Raw genomic sequence first — 21,958 nt, forward strand, 5'->3', positions numbered from 1 at the left:
CTCATAAATTCAAAAAATAATTGATACACATAAACTTGATGGAACTCAGAATTGCTTTCTTTTACTCGACCTATCAATTTTGGAGAAATTCTAAGATGAATTTTAAAAGATACTGGGGTCTCTTTATGCTGGATCGCCATCATGTCATAGAATCCTTGGAATGGTCAAAGATTCCTCAAATTTTCAAAACAGTTATTGGTCTTTATTCTTGCATGGTCCCTATAATGGCATAAAATGACCATTTAATGTGTGAGTGACACGATGACCCTAACATATTTTTTCCTTTCCCTTAATGTTTTGGACTTTTCCTAAACATTTATGAATACTTTTACCGATTTGTTGTGATAACATCTTTGCTTTCAAATTGCATTTATTGAAATTTTAGTGCTCATGCAAGACCATGCATTCCATTGAATTCATTGACAATTAAATTGAACCATTTTATCCTTGTAATATTTTCCCTGCATATTGAAAAAAATTGACCATTAAATGATTGGCTGATTATGGATTTCAAATTGTAATGGCATTGTTAGGTTCTATGGATCTGATTTACTCTAAAATCACATGTCATCAGCAGAGAGGGAAAATTGATGTACAATGGATCAAATAAAGCTAGATGATATTTTCACCTTTTGCAATTGGTGCCACTCTCACGTCAAGCCAGTCACATGCCCTGCCTCAAATGTATCTGCACAATCAATGGTACCATGGAAGATCTAGCCACACTTTAGAGAGTGAGGTTTTGAGAAGGGAAGAAAAAAGGGGGTCATATCTGGCTGACCTGGTACTTAAAATAGGTTCCCCTATATTTATAATTATTTTTGGGTATTTTTAAGTATATCCACCAATGTCAATAGATCTTGTGCATGTGACCTAATAACATCATTGTATCCATCATTACTAACTTTAATGACCCAAAAACATTTATTGACCAACCTCAGTAATTAATTATATTGGCATATAGATTTTTTTATATTGGCATATAGTTAAACAAAAATTGAGGTTAATTACATTTATTAATTATTTTATTTATACAAAAGTATTTATAATTTTCCTTACACCCAAGGAGTGAGAAGAAAATTCATAAGTATTATTGTACAAGTCAGAGGACTTCAACAATTTAAGTAGCCCCAGTTTCTAGTTTATTAACTTGCAGTGATGCCAAGGAGTAAGTGTCATTGAGTTATTATTCTTCATTCTCACATATTTTTAAATTCGAAAAGACATCTAAGGAGGAACGTAAAGATATACCTACTCACTTTATCCTTTGATTATTTTCTTATAGTGCATTGGGTTCACACTTTTGTGGAAGAAATTATGATTACCATGATCTTTAAGTTTAATAAAATCTCAATCCCTAGGAATCATATGAGCATGCCATTATTAAAGAAATTTTATTGAATCCTCTAGATTTTTCTCAAAATAATTATGATTAACCCAATAATTATGATTTTTCATCTCAACATTATTAAACTGTGAACATAATTTCTAATTGTGAGAGTTTTAACTATAGTTTATTTCTAAAATTAATTCATTTAAATTATTTATTATAAAATATCTTGGAAGTGATATGTTTATAAAAATTATGTGTATCCTTTTGAAATGACTTATTCATTAAAGATAATTCATGGATAATGATCTGGATTATGTGATGAATGTAAGAACTTTGGGAAATTATATATTGAAAGAAAATTCAAAAATTTATTAAGGAAATTTTTAGACATATTTTCATATTTAAATAGAGTTAAAAAGGATTAGGACGAAAATAACATGAATATTTATTTTATATTCCATAGTTATGAACACAAAGATAGAGAATATCAGGAAATAGAGGACAATGCCCTGCATTTTGACCAAGGTCAAGATAAATGGAACATAATTGGGCATTAATAAAATGATAATTCAACATATTTTTTGGATATTCATTGCAGAAGAGACCTGAACATCCCAACTTCAATAGTAAACCATACCAAAATTCATCTTCTAATCATTTTTTTGCAAGAACTAGCTCCTAATTCAAATGATTGGATTCTTTATATGATGTATGATTACCAGAATACGATGCAGGATTAGCAGAATATTCTGCGGGCAATGAACAATAGGCTTGACATAGTGGAAAGTGATAGCCTGAAATCTGGAAAAATCATAATCTATGGAGTGAGAAGGGAAGTATGGGAAATTATTGTATTGGTTCTTTATATTTATCAATGTTTTTTACAAACTATCATGAATTTGAAGATTTACCATTATTGCATATTATAATAGAAATCATCAACCTGGTTATCAAACTTCCATGAGATCAATAATATGAACAAGCATAAAACAACATGTAGAGAGAAGGACTATACCACAGGTCAAACCAGTGATCTGGGTTCCATTAATCCTGAATTATTTATGATATTCATATGTCGTTTTTAGATGATTTAAAATGTTGATATATTCTCATGAAGATTATAAACATATGAAATATTCTGAAGAAGATGAAGTTATTTCTGACATTCATACAATATTTTGAGATGATATTTCATAAAATACAATTATTTTCATTAGCAGATATTTGACACTTGGGAAATATTTTATTTAAGAAAACAAAGGATCACAAACTTGAACCTCGGCCACCCTTGAGAAAAAAACATGGTTTATCAAACCATATTTTGTGGAAATATTCTCGAAGAAAATTAGTTTTACTGATTGATGTAAACATTTATTTGGTATGGCTGAGAAATTAAAATTTTCATGATATTCCAAATATCCCAACTCTAATTTGAATGTTAAAAAACTTGTTATTACTCCTTGGCACGATCAATTTTATAAAAACACATATATGGTTTGGGGTGAATAATTAACATGATTAAACAAAAATCAAAGATATATATTATTTCCCTGTTAAAACCCATCTTTCAAGTTGGATTTTTTAAAATTAAAATGTGGCTTTTGTCCAAGTTCAGATTTTTGTGTTTCAAAATATTGGGGTAGACTAGTCTTTAGGAAAAATTTCAAATCCAGTTTTTTTATATGGTAATCAAACATAGTTTACATGTATTTTCAAATGTATGAGTTAACCTTAATTCTAAATTTTTACATGTAGAATAGTTTTACTTTACTTTTTTTCGTTTTAAAGCTGATCGCTACATTTCTTTTTAATTTTCTTATTTATTTTTCCTTGATTTTTTGTTTTTTTAATGTTTCTTTCAGGAATTACATAACCCGCCTTAGGAAGTACATTTACCATTTAACATAGGAGTACGTGTAGGGAATTTAGGCTCCTATATAGGATCATGAGTATGCTTTAGATGGTAAACATTATGATTTTAGACAATGTGGGGAAAAGTCCCAGATTGAGAGGGTACTTGGTAGGGTGACAGAACCCACATAAAAATAAAGAGTTGTGTAGTCCTAGATGTAGTGATGAGTGATGGTGTGAACCCCCACTTCACCACCACCTTCTATGAGCCAAACCTAGTTATGTGTCTTGGCTACTTACTAGCTGAATCTTATGCTGAGATAGGTTATGCATTTATTCAAGTCTTAAAGCACAGAATTGCCAATCTTTGAGCCACCTAAAAACATATTTGTAATGTATATATATATATATATATACCATTGCACTTTTGATCCTACTTATGTGTCTTTTCCTCTTCATCCATATTCCCCTGCTTACCTTATGCCATTTCGTCGTATTGTTGTTCATGTTTATAAGGAACCATTGTTTTTTCATTTATTCTCCCTATTTATGCTATCACTTCCTTATCCTCCTCTTTGATTTTTTTAAACATGTTGTTGCTATACACCTTCTCTTTCTTATTAGCATGGGATGAGTTATACAAAGATTTTCCAATTGGATCAACACTTCTATGGTTTATGAATAAATCCTCCTTTTTTATTTTTTTCACCCCTTTAAAAATAAAATAAAAAAATAAAAAAATAATCAAAAATTATTATGGGCTTCTTGCTTTGGAATCAAGATTAGTTATTTTCTCTTAAGGATATATTTACCACTATTTTATCATCCCTTGCCTCTTTTTATTGAAATGATAAAATACCTTTTATTATATGTAAAAAATTTAGAGTGAAGTTCTGATTTTCTCAATTTTTTGTATTTTAACATAATTTTTTGGCATTCAATTCATAAGAAAACTTCATTCTAAAAATATAATAGACCTCTATTATTTTAAAATAAATCCAAAAATAGATTTTATGAGTCATAAATTTATTCTCTTTATGAAATTAATTTCACAAAATTCTGTTAACATACCATAAAATTGAAAAAATTCAGAAATTTTTTGTAAAAAATTAATACATCATTTTATGCTTTTATGATTATTTCAGTGAAAATAAGCACATGAAATTGATATTAGAAATAATATGTTACTTGTGATTATCACATGTCGTTAATTAATCAATGACCAATTCATTGCAATCGATAGTTTTAAGTTTTCCGCCTAAACAGTGCCAAGCTACACCTCGTTCTCTAAAAGATTTTTATAGTGATGTAACTCTCTCGTGTAACATTTACCATCATTGGGTATCATATCTGTATAATCCTTCATCCAAATGAGACTCTTGAATGACTTAAGGTATAGTTAATTGTGAAAGCCTAATCCATCATTGTAGTCAATACTGACATGTAACAAAGATTAAATAGGAGAAAATATTTTGCAATAGTGCCCCTACCTTGTCCTGAGATTTAATGCTCGTTGTTCCTTGAGTCAATCTTAACTTATGCTGATAGCGTACAATCCCATCTTGACAACTAAATGGCCTTTGTGTATTGCTTACTTTAAATAAGCTTACACTAATATAGCTAAATATAGTAATCCATACACGAGATGTCTTTGGTGTCTGATGTCTAAGGACCACTTACAGGACTGTGAAATGAATCGACATGATTGACTTTTAGGTAAAATATTATTCAGGGATTAATAATAATTCAGTGAATTATTTTCCTAAACAGCATCCACTATATGTCCTTAGTCTCTACACTAACAGACACATTATCAGCCATACTTAGCATAAAAGTAGGATCATATAGTGATAGTATTTCTAAGTAGTTGGATGGCCACATCAAGCATCTATATTTAGAATACATGTTTAGAAACTATTTATCATTGTATTATGACATCATCATATCTTAAAAAGGCATCACACGAGAGCCATAATGTATAAACATTTATTTCAATTAACTTAAGCACTAATCAAAATTTAATCAATGGTCATGATTTTTTTAACTTGAAAGCATGATATTTGTCAATCCAAAGGTGTATCAAGGTTAAATTTTGATGGTGGCCCCATCTTTCTCCCATCTTTCCATCCATTCATAAGATATATAAATTGGGATGTGGATTGATTTAAAAATAATACTGAAACTTTCATCCAAATTCGTGAACATTTTGAAAGAGAGTGAATTTTATATATAAATGAAGCTGGTTCTTGATATCCAAGGCATTTCAGGATAGGCAACATAGAATAGTTGGAGCTTACATAGATTCTCAAATGTTGGTGGTCCTGACAGAATCTAAAGATGCAGGGTAAGTCAAATCACCTTACATTGTCTTTTTTTATACCAGATCATTGTTAGGTTAAAATCATAATCCAGATCATTGCATCATCACCTCCTTCCACATTCATTCACATCATGTCTTTCACATCATTGTGCCTTTAACATCTTACCATCATTTCACTTATAAAGATATCTATTTCTATCACGACATATTTATTTACCCCTCTATCTATCTTGTTACCTCATCATTATCACTTCATTCTTCATTTCATTCTTTTTCAATATCTCACTCGTATATATTATCCTTTATATTAATAATATTAAAAAATTTCTATCACCTTCTTAAATCACAATTTCTTGGACTCTCAAACTATAATTTATCAGTAATTTTTAAATTTTAAACACCACTTATATCTTAACCTGTGGAGAAGATCCTTACTCATCACTAGCAAGTTCTATCTTTTTGAATAAAGGTTTAGAAATTTTATTTATTAAAATCAAAAAAAATAAAATAGTTAACGACAAAATTTTCAATTTTATAAAAATCCAAGTATTTATCTCAATCTAGATATATAGAGATACATATATACATGTATATATATATGAATATGATTATAATGTTGGTAACCTATGATTGCGTAACTTGGTATTAAATTTTAACAAGCCATTCCCCATTGGGTGGATGAATGTTTCATCAATAAGTTTACTCTAGCATGGTGCATAAGATGTAGAATACCCTTGATCATAACAAAATGTAACCTCATTACATATTGGAATAGACAAGTCGAAGCATTCCAAGGAATTTCAGTTCTTCATAAACTAGGTTTGTTTTTAGGATGCAATCATACATCAATAAAAGTTTCAGACATTCATGATTTTACCTTAAGGATCATGAAGATAATTATAAAATCAAAGTGATAACATCTAAGGTTGTATCATTCCCCAATTATTTCAAGAAATAAGTCTTTTTAAAATATTTTTTGGCCCTTCGTAAACTTACCTGCATTAGCAACATCAAGAAATCAATTCACAATTCAAAACAAGAGTGCTAACATATCAAATTAGAAAATATAATTTTTGGCAATAACCATCACATATGGACAATGGATTACGCTGCAGGAGTATCAACAAGAAGAAGCACGATTGAGGTTGATCCGAATGCCAGAGAATTAACATGAACATTTATGAATCCTGATTTTGACTAATTTCAATGGAATATATTTAATCTTCATTTAAACTTAATGAGATAAGAGAGATATGTGATGATGGGTTTACTGAATATTGATAATCTCAGTTTTATGGTTAAAATTTGTCATTGGTGATTGGGATTATTCAATATATATATATATATTTAATCGTACTTAAAAATAAGTAGTTAGTGATGAGTATGGATCGTCTCCTCAGGGAACAATGATTAAGGAATTACTTTCTTATACTAGTGATGATCAACGAGAGGATTGATTAAAACAAGATTTGAGGAAGTGAGCTAGTGATATCGATTAAAAATACGTAAGTTATAAGTTAGTTTAACTTAAACAAAAGAGTACGTGCACATGACAGACATGATGAAGGACGATGGTATGAACGACGATAGTGATTAGATGTGGAGTGGTATGGTAGCGAGGATGGAGAGTGAATTGATCAGATAGAGTGGAAAGCAACATGGTGTTATCCTCCTCAGTCTCTCGTGATGGAATATAAGCCATTCAGTTATTTCTCCATTCACATATTGTGAATTGACTTCGTTTCTTCTCCCGCTCGTAAACTCACTCCTCAAAACCTGTTGTTGAGAAAAGAGTTGAATAGTAAGAAGAGCATGTCTGGATCAGTCACTTTGCTGCACGCCTTGCTCATCATTAATCTTTACTTCGTAAGAAAAGAGAGTAAAATATGAGTGAAAGTATGATGATAAACCCTAATTACGTCAACTATGGTGTCGTGAAAGAGACAACGTAAGACAAAGACATTTACCTTAGATCCTTACGTTCCGCCAGGATCTTGGTGATTTATGAGTGCCGGTAAGCTCCCCCTCTTCTCCAATGCTTCTCCCCGCACACCCAAGACATCAAGAACACTCTTGATGGATCTCAAAACTCACTATCTTTCAATTAGCCTACACAAGTAGGAAGAAAGTTCAAGATGAATTTTACAATGATCCAAACATCTATTTATAGGTCAGAGGGTATGATTAGAAAGAGGAAGTGAAGATGAAGCAACGCTAAAAGTTTCAGCCCAATCGGAGTTGTAGATCCAAAGTTATCGTCGTTTGAAGAAGAAGAAATCCTAGCCTTTGAAATTTTCTCTCTCCTCATCTTCGTCGTCATTTTCTGTGCACGTTGAACTTTCTTCCTACTTGTGTAGGCTCAATCGGAGTCAAAGGCTAGGATTTCACACGGTTTTCGGAGTCAAATCGCTCAAAATTCTGTGCTTTTCGTATTTCACACGATGCTCATCATTTTCCACACCATGTGCACCTAGGAGAATGAAAAGACAAAAGAAAGAAAAAGACAAAACAACAAATAACTACAAAAAAGAAAGAGAAGATTTGCGGCTGACGTGGCAGCGCGTCAGCTTGCGCCACATCAGTGCGATATCCTTTTCTCCAAGAAATCAAGTGGACACACGCGCACCATGTCCCCGCCGTCGAAATCAGAGGAGAGAGTGAAAAAAGCAAATATTTTTCCTGTATTCCTCGGTTATTGCAAAAAATCCATCTTTTTTTTCATTCATCCGCTTCGTTTCCTGTGTCAGAAATTCAGAATTTCATTAGTTAATAATAATTGCAATCATCGCTTCGCGAATCGCAATGCGATGATTGCGTGATGAAATGATTGGTTGACGCCAATCATTAGCTCAGTTAATGATTGCTGTCGACAATCGTTAAAATTGTTTCTAATTCGTCCACCTTCGATGAATCGAACGGTGACACGTGGTGGCGCAATACAAAAGAGCTTTAAAAATATATAAAATTCATATTAACTAAAATAAAAACCCAAAAAACATATAAGTTTATATTTTGACTCCAAAAAATCATATCTTTCCAAATTTAATGTCAACAAATTCCAGAAAATTCATATTATTTTTAAAAACTATATTCTTTAAGAATATGTGGTTAGAAAAATCCCAAAAAACTGCATAAAATTCAGAAATTTATTCTAGAAAATAGATTTAATCATTTTAAGCTTGATAACGCGCAAATACGAGTAACTTAATGCAGATAAATATGTAAACATAATCATATAATGTACTTAAAATGCATGTTATCAAATATGAAGAGAAAACTTGGGCTGAAGTAAAAATATGATGCAAGTCCAGCAAAGCCAAGTTTTTGCTCGCAAATGGTGGGTGAAAATACCAAAAAATGGAGGTTGATTCAAACTTGGCAATCCTCAACTCTCAACATTTTTTAAAAAACTAAATGTTTCCCTTAGAAGTTATATCTGCCTAGTGCAAGATTCTGAATAAGTTAACATTATCGAAGTCTTTTTTCTCAGATGTAGGACAGTGTTGGGACAACTGGGGCAAGATGATTTCTAGATCGTTTGAATCCCAAATGCAACAGTCAATCCACAAGATGATTTAGGAGGGGGAAAAATATTGAAAATCAGGACACGGTTGATAGCCATCATTATCTTCTCTAACGCATCATCCCTGATGACAGCGCACTGACCCCCTAAATTGTCAATAAAATGTGTCATGTTGAGTGGACTAATGAGGCATGTCAACTGGTACAATCGTTTTCTACCACCATAATATCATTATTGCATATTAGGTTGAGCTGGTCCAACCATTTTCTACCACCTGGTCCAATCACTTCCTGCCTCCATTCTAACATCATGTCAAACCAGGTGTAGTGGCCTGATTGGATCATTCATACAATTTTATGGCATTCGCAGCTTTCGCCTTTGGGGCCATACAAATATTTATGCGGTCACATATCATGTTGAATGTGCCATGTCTCTAGTGTAATTTTCCTACATGATAAGAAAGTGGGTCATTCCCTGATTTTATAGTTAAACAGTCTTGGTCTGGTCTACTTTTTGGCAAGATTAAACCTTAACTAAATTTTGGTCTGATTCTGGTATCTTCTTATGTTAATTAGTCAATATCAAAGTCAAAGTAGAAATTTCAAATAAAAATTTGACATGGTTTACCCATGCAAGGAATAATGTATTACAAAGAAATTTATGAACTCCATCTTTGAAAATAAAAATCTCTTATTAAACTCTGACTCCTAGCTAACATTGGCTCCCTCTATCATTCCACTGCATCAATTGTATCATTTATTAAGCAACACCTTGCTGCTACAACCTTAAAGGAGCATAGACACACTTCAAGAATAAAATACAAAATGGGAAGTACATCCCAAAATTTATCACAAAATTTATGTCCATTTATCTAAGGAAAAATAATATATGACAGTCAAAGATACATGAGAGAGAAGATGGATAAAACACTTCTCTAGGTAATTTATTTATCAGATTTGGTTTTCAATTAAAAAGGAAAATAGGGGGGTAAGAGATGATGAGCATGGGCAGAAGACTCTGATTGGGGGAAGGAGATGAGAGATTATCTAGCTATGGGTGGGAGATGCGGAAAGAGGATGGGAGATGCCATGTGGGAAGCAGAGTTGATGTGCAGAAGCAGGAGATGATGAGATGGGGGCAGGGAGAGGCCGAGCAAGGAGGGGAGATGTAGAGGCAGGACACAGACGTAGACCTCAAAACTATCTAACTAAAAAACAAGATTAGATACCCCAGCAGTCCGCACAGAACTTTCCTTTTATGTTAAAAAAAAATCAGATATGTTTGGTATTCTCTTCTTTCCGGTATTGGTTAGGTTCCTTATTTCTTAATGGCAGAAACTACCCGAGTTCCATATTATTTCCCATAAGTGTAAGATGAATCAGTTGTAATCTCTGGCCAAAAAGCTTATGCGAGAAAGTAAGGAGGGTGTTACACCAAATCAACATATCGCTCACATGGTTCTGATTTCTCTATCGGATAATGTGTTCTCTCTCATACCCATGAAAATTTCCTCCTATGCGCCTTTATAAAATTTGGCAGGATTTATAAGTAAAACTCATGCTTTGAACATGATGTTGGGTGACAGATGTAACAGATTAAGGAATTCAGCATGGTCCAAAGTGGCATCGATCACCTTTAAAAGACATATTGGTGAAGTACATCTCATCCAATTTGACCGAGGGTGTTTTAAAATCCATGATTATGACCTACAGAAAACTCAAACTGGCCTTAGTTTATAGTGTTTTGTTTTAACAAAGCTTCACTTTTTTACCTATATCTATTTGTTTGTTGTTGAACATTACCTGTGGTTTGATCAATGCTCTCCTCTCTTCTTCATATTTCTTTCATAAGTGCCTTTTAAGGATTTTTTTGCTCCAATTTCAACTAAGTTTTAAGAAAATGTCTAATGTATAATGGCACACCAATCATCCCTATGGATTTAACTTTATTATGGCCAAACAAAGTACAAATCTTGCATTATATCCGAAGTATTATGTTTTTACATATGTAGTATTTTGCCTAATGAACCCAAAACAAAGATTAGATTGTCCTGAACACAGGATCTTGCAATATCAACCATGTTAGGATACTTTTTATCCTGTCTCATTTAAATATAGGGCATATTTATTATCATATTCTCAATCTGTCATTTAAATATATTAAATTAACCATGATTTTCTTGTATTATTTTGAAATCATGCACTCAAGAAAGGCTTAGTTGAATGTCCCTTAATGCAATCGTATTTCGAGATATCTTAATAAACTAATATCCCTTAATGTCAAACATCAAACTTTCTGCCCATCAAAATTGATGTATTATTTGAGAGATGATTCTAAGTATTAGAATTCAAAATTAACTTTTCACCTTATTACCAGGTTTTCATATTCTCAATCTGGAAATCTATGAAAAAGTTAGTACCCTATTAATGAAAATAATACCTCAAAATGGAAAAAATGATATTTATGTACACTAGAACATTATGCATGACTATCTGAAACATATAAGTAAATATCTACACTAGCAGAGTAAAGACATTGGTTTAAAAGATTAAATATAATTTGTGTACCAAATATAATATAATTTTTCAATATATGTGCACATAAGAGAGTTATGCTTAACTAATTATAATGACAATGAATTTTTATAAAAATTACCTAGTATTGACTTTAGTTTAAAGAGGAAAAAAGTTCTTATGAAAATCTTAAAGAGTTTACTTTAGGTGTTGGGTTCTATGTCTTGGTTCAACCATGGAAAAGATGGTTTACATGATGCGGAAGTGTGAAATCCATTCTTAATCGATCTATAAGACCACATCAAATGTACCTTTTGGGAAACTTGTTCCATCCTTGACCTGCTCTCATTAAGATCGTTCTAAAGCCGTTCACGTGTTCGACCTCTAGAAGTATCTTTGCGATCACTTGGCGCTTGGATCTCCACCTCTTCTTCTTCAACTCCACTTGAAAATCTTGAAAATCTACTTACCATGAAGACACTCTCCTTGGTTGAGTGGAGAAGAGTGGAGAAAGGGGGGCGCTCAATTTTGGCTGGCCTGGGTGCTTGAAATGAGTGTCTCTTTCCTATTTGTATTTTATTTAAGTTTTTTTTCTCAAAAAACCCATAAAGTTAAATATATTCACCAATGCCCTAATGATCTTAAGCGTGTGACACTCTAGGCCCATGTATCATTCTAGTTAATAACTTTAGTGGCACAATAACAATTATTGACCAACCTTATTAACTAACTATATCAACATATAGATTAATTAACTAAGGATTGATTTAACCAAATCGATAGGTTAAGTTTCCAGCCCATGGGGTGCCAAACAACACCTCGTACTCTAGAAGATATCGAGTAGTGTTTGAACTCTCTCTTGGAACATTTACCGTCATCGATTACCATATATTTATAATCCATCATACGCGCAAGACTCTCGAATGATTGAGGGTATGGTTGATCATCAAACCCTAATACGCCATTCAATTAGTACTAATGCGTAACAGGGATCATTGGACAATGCCTTCTCCAATATCCTCACTACCCGGGCCACGGATTTTTTGCATCATCGTCCTTGAGCCAATCTCCTCTTATACCGAGGGCACATGATCCTGTCTTGACCACTCAATCACCTCTGTGAGCTTCTTACTATATCCGAGCTATGACTTGTTTGAATCCCATGATTAGAGGCCCGTAAGTCATAGTCAAAATGTAGTCGTCCATTCACGAGATGTCCATGGTGTCTCAGTTCAGTGGATCACTTATACAACCGTGACAAGAATCAACATTGTTGGCATTTAGGTATAATATCATTCAGGGACTCATACAGATCAATTCAGTGAACTCTTTCTCCATGAGCACCCACTATCTTTCCTGAGTGTCGCCACACTAATAGCCACATGATCAGGTATACTTATCGTGTAAGTAGGATCAGTTAGTGTTATTCTATTTGGATAATTCAATGTCCATCTCGACTCTTTATCGAATATGAATATTTACAATACATGTTTAAAGAGTAGTGATCTCTGTACTATGATCTTATCATAACTCACTATGTCATTGCACGTATTCATGGACTTCATTATAAACATCACACTGGAATAATAATGAGCATAATAATTTATTTAATGGACTTAACGAAACATTGTGGTGTGATTGGCTTGATGGCCGCATAATATCCATCATTAGGTCTATAATTCTTAGATAGGCTTGAAAATCCAGTTCAGTTATGTCATGATATTTAAATAAGTAGGGCCATCATAATTCAATTAACTCTTAAATGATTCAGGATTATATTTAATAAGGATTTCATATTGATATTTTTTCTAACTAGTTGTGTATAAAAGGATAGCATGGTTCTAATTGCAATTATCACTTTTAATGTTGCATTTTTTTTAGTTCATGATATATTCATGCCCATTGAATTGGACTACTTCTATAAACTTATCAATCATAGTATCTTCTAAGTTTAAGTTTTTCTTAAGTGTGCATACGAAGGTGCTATTATTACCATTTCTCCCCCCCCCCACATTAAACTTAATATCCCCAAAAATTGATATTATAAAAAAATTAATCTTACATAAATGCATCTTTGATTTATACATTTCCAATTTACAAGGTTAACTTTGCCTTGATAATATCTAAAAGAATGATGGGTACTAACCTTGCTCTTAAAAATTCTAATAATACACTAAAATGGGTTACTATCCCCAAATTACAAATATTATATATTTTTTTCTCATCTTTCCCACGAAAATCATTTATTTCATTACATAACCATTTTCATATTTGTGTAGTTTTCCTAGGCCGTGATTAATATGAAACTCTGGAAACTTGCAGTAGAAGAATTCGCTAAATTGTAATGGACCTTTAAAATCTGATGATCAATTACCTTATCACAAATCAGATCTAAGATTTCTGAGTTCCTCAAGTGAGACATATTGAGCTGTTCATGTTCTCTGCCTCCACATACCCACAAAATCCTCAGCATGTTGAATTTTTTTGTTCATGAGCCTCATTATCGATCCACCATCATTGTTTTTTTTATTTTAATCCCATCAGTAATGGGGAGGAGACATGAATAGAAGGAGAGAAAGAATATGCACCTGAATAATTATGGCAGGTTCAATTTTGTTCCAGAACTTGTAGTTCAATTTTGTATAAATATATTTTGACATCCAAAAGACAATTTGTGTATGACCTAGGAAAATATATTATTATAGTTGATAATTTTATTGGCCAACATTACTATTTATCTATATCAGTATACATATGAATTAAAATGGATCAAATGAATCTAATCGATAGGTTGAGTTTTCAATCCTTGGGATGTATAGTTATCTTGTATGTATAGCCCCTCGTTTGGATGACACTCTTAGGAAGACTTAGGGTATCGCCAATTATCAAACTGTACTCAACCATCACTCTTAGTACTCGTGCATTGGGAAATCATCAGAGAACTATTGTCTAATATTCCAATACCCTTGCCAAGGACTTCATCGCATCATCCTCCTTGACTTGTTTCCTTTCATAATAAGGACAAGTGATCCCATCTCGACAATGCAATCACCTTTATTAAATTCTTGCCACACTTGAGCTAAGACCATTGGAATTCCATGAATAAGAACTAATAGGTCATAGTCTTAGCACAACTATCCATCCACAAGACGTCTTCATTGTCTCAAGTCTATAGACAACTGACATAGCCATGATATGGATCAAAATGAGTAACAGTTTGGTATAGTATTATTCATGGATCACTTTAGTGAAATCTTTCCTAAGGAGAATCATCGATATGTCCTCAATTTAGTAACATTAACGGCTACAAGATCTACCATACACATCGTATGATTTGATTCAATAATACTACTTTTAAAAAATATTTGGATGTCTTTCTTGAGTATCCTTTGAATATGAATATTCAGAACACATGTTTAAAACTTGTGATCATCATATTATGATCTCTACATAATTACCTTACATATTTCATGCATTCATGGGCTTTATTTATAAGCATCTCACGTGCATTAAAATGAATGTATTGTATCCATGAACATTGAACAAGATATGGAAAGTGAAATTGACTTGTTAACCACAGATATTTCCATTAATTTTTTCTCAAAAGATTGACGAAGTAATTTGGGGGCATTAAAATGATATTTCAAATTCATTAACTTAATTTTTATAAAACTTATTCATGTTTGACATCACATAGTTTGTTGATAGACATTCTTTGGAGATTCAAGTTTATCAAATGGTAAAATAAGTATTCATACATTGCAATATGTATAGGCGTGCATGACAACATGCATGTGTGATGCCTACATCGCGGACCTAATGCAATGAAAGACAATAAAGGCGATGATGGGCCTCCACTCCAACGCTCACTAATGCCTCTAGGGGATGCAAACTTGCTTCTAGCATCTGAGGCCTACCCAATGACTATTATATGCCTTTTCTTTCTATTGTGGGTGTGGATGAGTGGGTTCCATGTGTAAATTGGGGTATTAACATTCACTTCTTGCAAACACCAGACCTTCACATCTATAAAATCACCCTGGGTGGCATCTAGGGCACAACTGGATCAGTATACAAGCATGATATTAGGGTCAATCGTACATGGCGCCATGTTTTGGCCCAAAAAAGTATTCCTAATGATGAATCTATGTTGAAGTAGCAATTGAAGAGAGGAATTATATGGTCGAGCATTTAATGGATGTAACTTAATTTCAAATTACATATTCAAATTTTGCTACACTAGGATATCACTCCACCGTAAGTGCATCATGATCTTCAATGTGTGCGCTTCTAGTAGTGTTCGCCCCTAGGACAGCAGTATCCAGTAGAAGGGCAAAATGATATACGATAGAAGCAATCACCAATATCCACATCTGTCAACATCTTGAGGCTTGGAGACCAATCTTGGATATCAGATTTTGAGGTATCTGACTTATGATTTTTAAAACTAAGGGTTAATAGCACGGTACATCCCAAACCATGTCCAAAGTCTACGAGTTAACCTTAGCCTTTTTTTTGGCACGGTATATCCCAAACTCAATAAGTCATTTGCGATATATCCCGGTGATGACGTGGAGTCCGTCGTGGCTACCAGGTGGATCTCCGGCCAGATTTTTACCTGGCGGAACCCACCTGGCCGCCATGCTGGATTCCACATCATCACCGTGATATGTCTACCTGCCAAGAGAGCGAGAGAGAGAGAGTTCTAGAGAGGAGAGAGAGAGAGGTTCTAGAGAGAGAAAGAGAGGTGTTCTAGAGAGATAGGCGTTGTTCTCTAGAACACCTCTCTTTTTCTCTCTAGAAAGAGAGAGAGGTTCTAGAGAGAGAAAGAGAGGTTTTCTAGAGAGAGAAAGAGAGGTGTTCTAGAGAGAGAAAGATAGGTGTTCTAGAGAGCAATGCCTCTCTCTCTATAAAACCTCTCTTTCTCTCTCTAGAATCTCTCTCTCCTTCTCTCTCTCTAGCACGCCTCTCTCTCCCTCTCTCTCTAGAATGCCTCTCTCTCTCTTATCAGAAAACCCTTGGCAGGTTCTAGAGAGAGAAATAGAGGTGTTCTAGAGAGATAGAGGCATTGTTCTCTAGAACACCTCTCTCTCTCTAGAACACCTCTCTTTCTCTCTCTAGAACCTCTCTCTCCTTCTCTCTCTCTTTCTAGCACGCCTCTCTCTCCCTCTCTCTCTAGAATGCCTCTCTCTCTCTTTAAGTTAAACCCTTGGCAGGTAGACATATCACAGTGATGACGTGGAATCGAGCGTGGCGGCCAGGTGGGTTCCATCAGGTAAAAATCTGGCCGGAGATCCACCTAGCAGCCACGATGGACTCCACGTCATCACCGGGATATATCGCAGACGATTTAGTGAGTTTGGGATATACCGTGCCAAAAAAATAAACTAAGGTTAACTCGCAGACTTTGGACATGGTTTGGGATTAACCCTAAAACTAATGCAAAATTTGATAATATGAAGAAATAAATGAGAATGATGAACCTTCAGAAATATATGACTTTAGAATACAGCTATAAAATTCTACTAAAAATGAGAGAGAGGGAGAGGGAGAGAAGGGAGAGAGTGAGAGAGAGAGAGAGAAGGGCAAGAAAGAGAGTGAGATAAGAGAATAGAAAGAAGGAGAATAAAGATAGAGCTAGAGATATAGAGAGGGAGGGGGGAGAGAGAAGGAAAAAGGGAGAGCTAGAGAAGGGGAGAGCGAAGAGAATAGGGGAGAGAAGAAGAGAGAGAATGTGTGAGAGAGGTATAGAAGAGAGAATAGGAAATGTGTGATAGAGAGATAGAAGCAAAGAGAGAAGAGAGAATGTGTGTGAGTGAGAGAGAGATAGAAGGGGAGAGAGAAGAGAGAATGTAAGAGAGAGACAGAGAGAGAGAAAGGGAGAGAAGAGATAGGTAGAAGGGGAGAGAGAAGAGAGCATGCAAGAGAGAGAGATAGAAGGGGAGAGAGAAGAGAGAATGTAAGAGAGAGAGAGAGGGAGAGAAAGGGAGAGAAGAGAGAGAGAGAGAGAAGGGGAGAGAGAAGAGAGCATGCAAGAGAGAGAGAGATAGAAGGGGGGAGAGAAGAGAGAACGTAAGAGAGAGAGAGAGGGACAGAAAGGGAGAGAAGAGTCAGATAGATAGAAGGGGAGAGAGAAGAGAGCATGCAAGAGAGAGAGATAGAAGGGGAGGAAGAAGAGAGAATGTAAGAGAGAGGTAGAGAAAGGAAGAGAAGAGATAGATAGAAGGGGAGAAAGAAGAAAGAATGTAAGAGAGAGAGAGAGAGAGAGAGAGAGAGATAGAAGGGGAGAAAGAAGAAAGAATGTAAGAGAGAGAGAGAGAGAGATAGAAGGGAAGAGAAGATAGAAGGGGACTAGCGAGAGAGAGGGATAGTGGGAGAGGGAGAGAGAGAGAGAGAGAGAGAGAAGGGGAATAGCGCGAGAGATAGGGATAGTGGGCGAGGGGAGAGAGGGATAGTGGGAGAGAGAGAGAGAGAGAGAGAGAGAGAGAGAGAGAGAGAGGTCAGAATCCGATATCCGGAAATGGGGCAACTGCAATCCGATATGGACAGCCACCACCCTCCAGAGGGTGGCGATATCCGTTCTCGTATATGATATTCAATACCCACTGCAATCCCCACATCCCTACCGATATTCAATATCGGCATCTGACACTCCGAATTTCCAATATCCGATATCGCAGCGCCAACACTCTTTGACAAGTGCCCGCAATCCCAGAATCATCAGAAACATCAGGAGTAGCACCGTACTTGTTCATCACAAGTACCTTCCTTCTCTGCTGATCTTTTTCTATCTCTTCTGCTGTGATTCTGTGAAGTACTTGTTCATCACATGCTATCAGTTCAATGATGGAAATGGGCTCGAGGTCGTTCCGCTCTTTCATGGACGATGATAACGATGACGATGATGACTACTCGAAGGAGGGTTCCTCCAGCAAAGGTTTGGTCTTTTTGTTTTTCTGGTGATTAGGACGCCCAAACGGGATTTTGATTCTTTGATATTTGTCTGTTCATTGATGATGGTTTTCTAGTCTCAAGAAAATGGAAACTTGACGTCTTTTTATCTTTTTGCTTCGGAGTTCTAAGCCTTTTAATCGAGTTTGTATATCGTACGATTGAATTGCAGATGTGGCGGTGAAGATGAACTGTGACCAAAAACCCTTCTCTCCTCGATCTAAACATTCGGCTACTGAGCAGCGCCGGAGGAGCAGGATAAATGAGAGGTGAGAATCCGGAATATTTCGATCAATTTCTGCTTTCATTTTATATTTCTCGTTGCTTTGCATTCTTATGCTGAGTGATGATTTTTTTTTGCCCTTTAATTTCATGTTTCAACTATTGCATAAAACTGCAGAGTTCTAAGGGGTTATATGATAATTCAGCTTCCGCATGTTAACAAATTTCTAACATCGACAAATGGTTTTTGACTTGGATGGTTTCCGATTTTACAATTATTATTCAAAGATTTCCCTACTTGAACATTCAAACACAAATTGAAAAAAAGATCCGTTCGAAGTGGATCTATAAATTTAATACAGCCGCAAGTTTCTTTTTCCTTCTGCAGGTTTCGGATACTGAGAGACCTTATACCAGATAGCGATCAGAAAATAGATAAAGCGTCTTTTCTTCTGAAGGTTTCTTCCAAGTTCATTACGATTACTTTATTCACCACGAACTTTAATTAGGTTCTTTTCCATTCCAGGTAATAGAGTATATCCAGATTCTGCAGGAAAAATTGCTCAAGTATGAACAGAATTACTCGGCAAATAGCCTTAACAGTGAGAAGCTCATGCCATGGGTAATGTAATAGCCCTCTTCTAAGAGTTTCCATTTCCTTCATCATATACCGTATTTCATGTGGCTCTCTTCCGCTAATAATTTCCACATCACTGTCAGAAGCTAATGCCATGGCTGATTTGAGGATAATCTTAAATGACCCATTTACCCTTCATAATGGAGAAGAAACCTGTAGAGTTTTAACTATGCAAAATGGCAACTCCAAACCAATGCACACTGCCTGAATCTATGCACGCGAGCCAAAGAAAGGATCGCCCAACAATTTTCTATCTGCTCCCCATAATTTCTCCCATACGACATTATATACACTCTCTAGACGTAATGAATGACATGCACTTACTGGGGCAACCCAACAATGGGTCAACTTAGGTTCCTATATAAAACCGTACTCACCCCATTCGAAATCCCTTTGTTGAAGATTACATCTACTCTGATATGGATTTTCTGTCATCCTAACTGTTCCGGTGATTTTAAGTATTCCAAGCATTCAAATGGTCCTGCATCAGTCATCTAGCTGGACTTACATTTTTTGCAATCAAATGATAAAATCATCTCTGCTTTCATTTTTTGCATCTATCAGAAGAAACACATTAAGGCCCTGTTGTCTACCTTATCCTCTCGCAGAGGATCTTACCTGAATGCCACTAAGAACACAATAGAGTCCTTGATGAAGCTCCCTGTCGATGAAGATATAGAAAAATACTACAATAGGAACAAGAATATGGATAGCTTACAGAATACATTTTCAGCGACATTTCCCAATATGCGCCTGTATCTTCTTACCCGCCTCCTAATAGCACGGCGACCTCTATATCACGAGAAACAATCCTACTTGCTAATGATAGAAATACGCCTGATGTTTGTTAGAGATCCTAACAGATAAAATTCATGATCCTATTGTTAATGAAGGGAAATACTTGTAAAGTTACCCTGTATTTTTTTTCTCGTTTTTAACCAGAAGAATAACCAAGGGCCAGGAGATGCTTCTCAAAGGAGAAACGACCTGACGGCTACCAGATTTACACTACCCTCTGAGGGGATCATTCCTCATGCCCCGTTGACAATCTCAAGCTCCCAAGATGTTTCTTCCATTGAAGATCTTCCCTTTCCTCTGTGTAGAAAAGTGTTTGATCCGGCTGTTGTACCGCAATATCCTCCAACGGTTTTTCATAAGGAGCTGGGTCAACCTAAGCAAAACCCCAGGAATGATGTGGAGGAACCTCAAGCTGTTCTTGCGCAGAGAAAGTGCAACATGGAGAGCTGCGTTGACCACAGTATATCTAATGGGGAAGGGGACTTGGTCATCACTGAGGGCACGATCAGCTTGACGTGTACCTATAATGACAGGTATGCATCTGTTGTCAGGTCAAATTATCGGATGAGTTCCAGTCAAACGGACTTCCATCCACATGTGAAAATTCTTTGATTATCTTCTTAGGAAATCAGTTTCCTTTTCGATTACTATCTTTGTAAATCCAAAATGGAAGAGAGTTAAATTTAATGTGATGAGAAAAATAATTTTTACTCAAATTTGTGTTTTCTTTCTCATTGGATAACTGGTGTGTGCAGGCTCTTTGCCGCTTTTGAAAAAGCCCTGACGGACATGGGCGTTGATCTTTCACAGGCCAGCCTCTCTGTTCAGATAAATCTTGCACGTCAACTGGTTGCATGGTCAGGCTCCATCCCTGAGGTAATCTTACCTTCTTCGTTTTTTAAATAATTTTTCTACTTTCTTTGTTTCAAAATAGTAGATCTGAAAAAAGTGGATCATGTAGGGAAGAAACAGAAAAAAAGCACACTCGCAAGGGAACACTCTTTGATGGGTGACCTCCCATGGGATTAACTGCTGCTCATGTTTGCTCTCGAAGACCATAAGAGCAGCTGCAAGAAAAACTAAAAATAATAGAAGACTTTCAACTTTGTTTATGAAATTTTTATTTTATATCTTACAATCTCTGGGAAGCTGTGGATCAAAACGCTGATAAGAGGTGTCTTGTAGGAGATGGAAGGTCAAGGGACTGCCCATCACTCAACTTCCAGTGCTCAGAAAGAGGATCCTGGGTTCGGAAGGGGGCAGAGACTTAAATCAGACTCTGGGTGGAATGAACCACTTTCTCCCTCGTTTTTTCCTCTTTCCTCAAATGACCATTCTCTTTCTTTCCAGTAGTCATGGGCATACCCATTTTTTTGTTTCAATTTCTTCCCTTTGTCCCATTTTTCTCTGTCATGTAGTTCACACTATAGAATAGACCTTGATTATCTCCTCTCCTTCCCTTTTTCCTTTTTCAAATTATACTTTGCCTGATCTAGTGTTTTATCCTTGTTTCATTCTTATGATCTTCCTAACTTTCAAGAGTTCTAAATGGAGAGAGGACGTCGGTAAGATTGTCGCCGTGAATGCAGAGGAAGACAGATACTGATGTAAAGGTTGTCGATGGAGAGGAGGCCGGGATGGAAGCCAGCTGGATAGGCAGTGGGAGGACAAACATAACTTTGATTAGCATATCCCAAGGGAGAGCTACATTTATTTTGAGGGAAAGTTATCCTAGGAGGGAAAATGATCACCTTACTCCTGAAAGCTAAAACGACAGATGCAGTAATGGGTCAAATAATTAAAATGCGCC

At 35.3% G+C, this 21,958-nt stretch overlaps 1 protein-coding gene across 1 annotated transcript; it reads left to right on the top strand.

Annotated features, from left to right (window-relative positions):
• The first annotated feature begins 18,153 nt into the window (after positions 1 to 18,153).
• LOC144703458 (transcription factor BIM2-like) lies at positions 18,154 to 21,662 on the top strand. The gene is made up of 8 exons (XM_078575624.1): positions 18,154 to 18,300; positions 18,380 to 18,477; positions 18,664 to 18,760; positions 19,102 to 19,171; positions 19,240 to 19,335; positions 20,293 to 20,681; positions 20,904 to 21,024; positions 21,334 to 21,662. The coding sequence occupies exons 2-8, from the start codon at positions 18,384 to 18,386 to the stop codon at positions 21,499 to 21,501; spliced, it is 1,035 nt and encodes a 344-aa protein (XP_078431750.1). The 5' UTR covers positions 18,154 to 18,300; positions 18,380 to 18,383; the 3' UTR covers positions 21,502 to 21,662.
• The last annotated feature ends 296 nt before the right edge of the window (positions 21,663 to 21,958 follow it).

Source organism: Wolffia australiana, chromosome 1 (genome assembly GCF_029677425.1).
Source record: "Wolffia australiana isolate 7733 chromosome 1, ASM2967742v1".
Lineage (NCBI taxonomy): Eukaryota > Viridiplantae > Streptophyta > Magnoliopsida > Alismatales > Araceae > Wolffia > Wolffia australiana.